Raw genomic sequence first — 7,646 nt, forward strand, 5'->3', positions numbered from 1 at the left:
CACTATGACGTCATTGCGCTCTATGCTGTGCAACGCATGGCATTAATTGTTTTACGCATTGTATTTTTCGCACATGGGCATTAGACTATTGAATACGGTCTCGTATTGAACAGCAAGATTTGTACAGAAGCCTATGGGATATTTATCGGATATTGGTCCTTTGTTCAATATGCTGTCGTATTGAACAGGCAAATTATGCAGACTAAGATACGTGTTTTGTGATGCATCGCAGAAACACTTTATTAGATAATAATCCTCAATACTTCTTACAAAATTTGTTTTTGGGGAAAATGAAATATCAATGATTTTTAAACATTCTAAATGCTCAAATTCCTGAGATCCATTTGACAAAAGACTTTTGAAGTGACCCAGCCCTAGTCCCTACTATAAATGTTGTATGGAGCCAAATGGTGATTCTTGCCCGCTATGACCATCATTAACCTTTCAACCTTTGAGCATTGATGTACTTGGCATGTATTTATGTATTATATACTGATGCTTCATTAAGTTAAGTTTCTTTCACAGATAAGAAAAGCCCTTCCATTCTTATCGACAGAAACGGCATCCTCTTTCATGATCGTGCAAATATATAGCTTTAATCGGCCATGTTCATACATGTACCTCCAAATCAAATGTCTCGGCAAAGTACATGTCTTGAATAATTTGAATGCTATTTTTCTATTTATCATTTTTATAATTTTCAGTATCTCATATTCATTTGCATGAATGTATATCAATTGCAAATTGTGAATGCTTTTTCTTTGTGAGGGGAGGGGTAGCGAAAAAGTTACATGTACACCCGGGCTCGGGGATGACTTCACTCCCCAAATACTCAACAGAGCCGTGGAGAATAAACAAGATAAATAAGGAAGGTAGTACTGTCACGGTTATGAACATCAAATATTTGTACGATAATTTATGTCATTAAACAATAAGATGTTCCATGTGTCAAATTCACATCAAATATAAAAATATTTTATTCTAAGATCGCGTCGCAGACCCATCATAAGTTGTGCAGTGGCCTTTATATGTAAAGCATTCTGTGTTTGTTTGGTATATTCTGTACAGTATTATCATTCAACCTAATGTTCCCCTCTTGACCTTCTTGCAGAGTAATGAATTGACCACCCTGATTGGTCACTCAGACCGGGTGTTGAGTGTTGCTATGGCAACCAGCGGTCAGGTGGTCACTACCTCCATGGATTGCACAGTCAAGATCTGGAAGCCCCAGGTATGTTATTTCTTAAAGCCATTTTTTGAACAAATATTTCAAGACAATTTTCAGCTATTTACTAATTGTATTCTCTGTTGATGTATTATTCAAACATTCTCGATCAGGTGGGTGTTTCATAAAGCTGTTCTTGAGTTATGAAAGAATTTGAATGCTGGTACGAGAATAACTAAATTGAGAAAGCTTAGTGTTATTTTGTATTCCAATGATAGTTAATCGCATGCAAAAGAAATCAAATTGATCAGCAAAATTTTGCTTTTTAATTGTTGATCCACATTGCCAGTTGATTTCGCGTGAAATGAAACCAAAAATGTTTATATTCTGATGATAAATTTAGGAAGATGGCCAGGGAAAACCTATATTGTTGTATTTGTTTTTGTTGTCATTATTGTATTATGATTTTTTTTAATTAATATTATAAATCACCTTCTTTTCTTTTTGAACAGCTTTCTCCAGACCTCGTCCATATAGGAGCTCATGATGGCGAGGTATCAGCCGTTGCCATGTCAACCAAGACCAACTTCGCCATCACTGCAAGCAGGTCAGTGCCCTGTTTCATAAAGCATCGTGATCGATCACAAATTTTCTCAGCCAATCACATGTCACCATTTCACAAGCTTATAGAATTTCATGTTTTAACTTTTATTTATAATTTTTTTTATAGCATGGTTTGGAAAATATTGCAAATCGATGGCCTTGAAAACCGTTAATCAGTGAAATAGTCTGTAACTAGTGTCACTTCATAACTTTATGGAGATTTTACCTTTACATGCTTCTGTTTTGAAGTACAACCTTTCATTTTGATTATATAATTTTTGTTATCAAGACAATAACTTCACTGTAGAATCAAATGATTTTCAATCCACTCATTAGTAAGTTTTGGGTGTCACAGTTGCTCTGAATAGCATTGTCTCATAAAAGTGTATAAAAATTACCAGGACTGATTACTTTGGGGGGTCTCAAAGTCAAAGGTCTGAGTGGTCATTTTGTCCATTTAAATAACTTGTCCTTAGGATAACTTGAGAACCATTAGAAGGATCAACTTCAAACTAATCTCATAAGTGCATATTGGAATGACGATGATCTGAACATTGGGGTGCAGATGATTTAATTATACTTGGATTTCTTGAAGCAATAGTGATGGATTTCCCAATTCCATTATCATTTAAAATAAAATTCTAAAAAAATCTATTTACCTCTCATAATTCTCGAGTGCTGTTGACAATAAATTGTGGCAGCTCTTGCTTCTGTCCCTCATTTATATTTTTATTAACAATCAACCCTTTTGTTTGTGACATCAGGAATGGCAGTGCTTGTCTGTGGAAGGTGAATGGGTCTAACAAGGATGAAGGCCAATCAATGACACTCCTTCATTCGTGGATGGTAAGTAAAACAAAATATTATCTTTTCATTTACCATCATATTGTTGTTGTTATTTTTAATAAATTCATTACATAACTGCCAACTTTTCCTATTGGAATATATCTATTTTTGGTAAAGGTAAATTGCCATTTTAATCATTGTGTTCCTATTTCTGTGAAATTTTTATGTGGTATTGAATGGGAAATTCAAGAATATTCCTAATTCTGGAAATTTCTTGGTAATTTGTTTCCATTTCTTGGCGCTCAGGATTTGCAGGTATGAGAAGATCAGAATTACCCTAGCAGGCATGATATTCTCCCGATTTTCAATCGGATATCTGATTTTTTTTCTTTTCCTGTTCATTGTCAATGACCTCAATGTTTTTGTGATTTCATATTGTAATAAACGATCATGTTTTGAAAAACAAACAATTTGTTGGGGTTGAATTATTTTCGGTCGATGTAAAGCTTTGAGAGATTCGGTCATATGTTTTATGAAGGGACTTTAACATGAGCGGGTGAGAAGCTTGTACCGTGGTTTGTGTAGAAATGCATTGTGTGTGTGCGCATGTGAGGACAACAGGGGTGTGTTGGATTTTATTTTGGCTGAATTGTAACGATGAAGGTAGGCCTCTAGGCCTTGTCGTATACATTGTCGCTTTTATTGCTACTGAATTGATTGGAATGAAAAAGTTTGAACTTTCTTTGAAGCAAAGTCCATTATGACATATGTGTTTAATTCATTCGATATTCCTCACCCTCTGTCCAAACCAGGCTGCGGAGTGCGCCGTCAATGCAGTGTGCTTCATTGGAAAGCATATGACCTTCGCCTTGGGTAAGGATGACGGCGTCATCACACTGTGGAAGATACAAGAACTCAAGGACAAACCCGGATCATACACAACCGTGTAAGTAATGTAATCTATGGTCTCGGAAACAAGCCAACTTCTAAGATCTATCTATGCATTAACAGACGACTATTAATTGTACCCAAGTTGAAAATACACTGTACAATCAGTTGCTGGATTTATTGCTAGAATTATTTCTGGATTTATGTAGAAAATATTAACTCCACATACCTGGCCTTGCCAATAGTTCCCATTTATATACTATTAACCTACAAACTAAGGTCCTGTGGCGACTGTTCACCCTTACCAGGCTTTATACCCTATTCATTAATTGTTATTAACTGTTTACTTTCCTAATGTATGTACTCTCCTTATCAATGTTACCATTTTTTGTTTTGTTCTTTTGCTGAATTATGTATCTATCTTGTATTTCCACATTTGTTATGTCTTACATGTTTGTAAACCTTGTACCTATCTGCTTACACAGAAGGTGTCCTAGGTTATTTATTGCAAATATGCTGGCATTAAACCAATAAAGTGTATTTGCTTGAGAAAAAAAACCCCAAAATTTTGTATTTCATTTGGCTTATAATTTCAATTCAGTTGAGTTTCAATGACCACTGTGTATCATGGGGACCTTCCTGATTTTTTTTTTGGGGGGGGGAGGGTCACATATACCAAATGGTTTATTATTATGTTGAATGTTTCTTCTTCGTTCGAGCATTGATATATTTTTAGAAGGAATGATAGCCCAAACCTATCTTCTTTTTTTTCCTCAGGAAAGGGAACAATCGTTTCTTGAATGTGCACTCCTTCACCTCCATGCCTAGCCCGGTGACCTGTCTCAGGTACGATGATGCTCAAGACATCCTGTACGTCGGCACGTGGAGCTCGGTTATTACCCTAAGGGGTTTCACCTCCAACAAGATCAAACAGAATGCAAAGGGGTAAGTAATGCAAGGATGAAAGAGTATTGGTGATGATGGTTGTGGTGGTAGTGGTGGTGGTGGTGGTTGTCTTCATGATGATTTTGATAATGATGATTGCGATGGTGATGATGATGATGATGACGACGAAGATTACGACAAAGATGACGATGATGACGATGATGATGTTGATGATGATGATGACGAAGATTACGACAAAGATGACGATGATGATGTTGATGATGATGATGATGAAGATGATGACGATGATGATGAGAAGATTAATATGATGACGATTATGATGATGATGATGAGGATGACGACGATGACGATGATGATGATGATGATGATGATGATGATGATGATGATGGTGATGATGATTACAGTGATGACCATGAACAATATGATAATGCATGCCCCCCCCTCAAATAAAAAAGATTGATCAGGCTAAATATCTTTCAATAATCTAAGTAAATCCATTAATGTAATGATAATTTTTGTTGTCATTCTAGTGTACCTGGCTGGGTATTGGACATGACCTTGGTCAAGGATAAAGGCATAGGAGCATCTCTTACTGATGGCAAGGTGGTGTGCGGCAAGGAGGTAGGTTTTTCCTCCATCCTCAGGGGCTGTTTCATCATGGCACAGTCACATTAAAGAAACCGGCTCCAAGCCGACCTACGGACTGTCCTTGAAAATAGTGAAGTAGACTTTGACGGTCTGGAGTCTGTTTTCCATTGTGACTGTATCATAAAGCTTTTGTAAAGTTATGCATGACTTTACCAGCGACTGGGACTTGTCCTTGAGTGCTAAATTTGAACTATGCTTGTATACATTTTATATATTTGATTTTATTTTTGTACGTTTTGTTGTCATCAAGTGATAAAGATCTGATTATGAAGATAATGATTATTATGATCATGATAGTGATCTGATCATGAAGATCGTCATTCATATCACATGTTTCATGTGTGTTACCTGTGTGGAATAAGATCTTTTAACAGAACCTCATTGTCTGTCTTTCACGTGTATTCAACATGTTCTTTCCATAATAAGAGTTCAGTTTTCATCATGATGGTCATATTGAACATGAGAATTACCGACAGATCACCTAATTCATCTCATGATGAATTCAAATTCTAGTTGATTTTATTTTTCTATGTTTTGTTGTCATCAAGTGATAAAGATTCATGTTATAAAGATTATCACTTTCTTATCTTTCTCCTTCCTGAATATTATATGTATATTATTTAGATTTTACCAATTTCATATGAACCCTTATCAAACAACTTTTTTTTTTTTTTTTACAGAAAACGATGGAGACGCTTGATATATGTGAGCTGTCTCCGGTCCCAGTCTCCTGGTGTCGCTCCTTGATCATCTCTCCTCCTCAAATTGGCAACATTAGAGGATTCCTGGTTGGAGATTATGATGGCCATGTGATGCATGTTAGTGACAACAGGGTGGTCAATGTGATCAAACAGGTAAGAAGTTCAAGATTTTTAAGGGAGGAGATTTGCTTAAGTTTTAGGTGATCATCATTATCATTATTTTAAGTGATATTACGTGGAATGATGAAAAATTGTTCCTTCAAATAAATGCTTTTCACTGCAAAAGATGGTGCTACATGTACATGTATGCTACAGATACCCTCACAATCTATGAGAAAGACATCTGAAATGGGTTAGACTATTTGTGTATAGTCCCACACATACCGTTTTGCGGGAGTCCCTGGACCTTCTGAAGAATTAATAGTCAATTCCTTATCATTTTTAGTGATTCCATCGCTTTACAGGAATAAAAACAGTATGTTTGTGCCTTTTATACAGCCTGTCACAATAACTTTCAGACAATTTCCCTCATTTTTCAAGTTAATGACCAACAAAAAAATTATCTTCAATGTTTTAGGGTGAAAATTGTATCAAATGGGATGATGTTTCCTTTGACATGGCATAGTGGCTTGACTTATGGGAGCTTGTACCATCGTATTGAATGCTCTTTGTATATTCACAACTAGTTTTATAGTAAGGTGTTTTTTTTTGTCTCGCCTGCATAGCAGAGCGAGACGACAGTGAAGGCGTCGCATTTCCGATGGTGGCGGCAGCGTCGTCAACATTGAAATCTTAACGTAAGGTTTACTTTTTTAAATGTCATCATAACTTGGAAAGTACATGGACCTAGTTCATGAAACTTGGATCTAAGAGTAATCAAGTATCACTGAACATCCCATGCAAATTTCAGGTCACATGACCAAGGTCAAAGGTCACTCATTTTAGCACTGCTGCTTTATTGATTTGCGTAATGCGGGCAAGACTGCCAGAGGCATTCCTCTTGTTTTAATATAAGCCCAGGCCATTTCAGGGAAACCATGTTTTGTGCTTCTTTCTTCATTGTGATTCTTCCAACCTTCCTTTTAAACACTTATTAAAATTTTCAGAAGATATCATGTAGTCCGACTGTGGCAAACTATTTTTAGTTTCCATCAGTTTCAAGTGCAAGTGCTCACAATGGTGGCAGTCTCCTGCGTTAATTTATTACATATTTTTAATGAAAGAAATGTTTATACTTCACATCAGTGTCTTGTCGTCCTTAGATATAACAGCTGAATTATTTATATTAATTTTATTATTGATTGATTTAGTTAGTCGAGATTGCATAATGTTAATACATTTTATACATATATTGTATTGTTTGAGTGCAGAAATAAAAGCAAACAGACAAACAAGAAAAATTGTCCACATGTCATGCTATGGGATGCTCTTACACTACCTACATCTGTTTTGCTTCATTATCTAATAATCATCTTTATTGCATGTGCATTATATACTTTATGATTTCCTGACCAAGTCTCCCCTTTCCTTCCAAATGAGCAGATGGAGGTGATAGATGCAAATTTGTTATTTCTTATTGATTAGTTCCTATTTCTGTGTCAATATTAAGAGTGGTTTATAAGAGTAGATTATCAAAAAAATTCTCATTTGAGAGATACATCTTCATCTATGGATGTCATATCATATCCTTGGACTCACATAAAACAAAGTGTTTTTGTTGTTGGTGTTGCTGTTTTCCGTCGTTTTTTTTTCTTTTATTCAATATTTTTTTAGGATGAGCACTCTAAAATCAGAGACAAGCTTACAATATTATATCATGATTGGTTCATTTGGTTATTTTGGAGTCATCTGATAAAGAGTTGACTGAGCATTTGTCCTTGTGATGACGTTGTAGATATCATATTTTTGTTATTTTTCTGATGAAGCAAGATCATAGGAATATGATATAT

At 35.6% G+C, this 7,646-nt stretch overlaps 1 protein-coding gene across 2 annotated transcripts in view; it reads left to right on the top strand.

Moving 5' to 3' along the window:
* The window catches only part of LOC129255909 (telomerase protein component 1-like), a 57,079-nt gene extending 49,749 nt beyond the window's left edge, over positions 1–7,330 (top strand). The window contains exons 42-48 of one of the 2 annotated variants that reach the window (XM_064096367.1): positions 1,112–1,231; positions 1,678–1,772; positions 2,533–2,614; positions 3,367–3,500; positions 4,220–4,387; positions 4,879–4,969; positions 5,677–7,330. In XM_064096367.1, the coding sequence (XP_063952437.1) occupies positions 1,112–1,231; positions 1,678–1,772; positions 2,533–2,614; positions 3,367–3,500; positions 4,220–4,387; positions 4,879–4,969; positions 5,677–5,901 (915 nt within the window). In that variant the 3' untranslated portion in view covers positions 5,902–7,330. The remainder of the gene's footprint in view (positions 1–1,111; positions 1,232–1,677; positions 1,773–2,532; positions 2,615–3,366; positions 3,501–4,219; positions 4,388–4,878; positions 4,970–5,676) is intronic. The other variant, XM_064096366.1, reaches the window with a different exon arrangement.
* Positions 7,331–7,646: the final 316 nt, after the last annotated feature.

This window comes from Lytechinus pictus, chromosome 3, assembly GCF_037042905.1.
Source record: "Lytechinus pictus isolate F3 Inbred chromosome 3, Lp3.0, whole genome shotgun sequence".
Classification (NCBI taxonomy): Eukaryota; Metazoa; Echinodermata; class Echinoidea; order Temnopleuroida; family Toxopneustidae; genus Lytechinus; species Lytechinus pictus.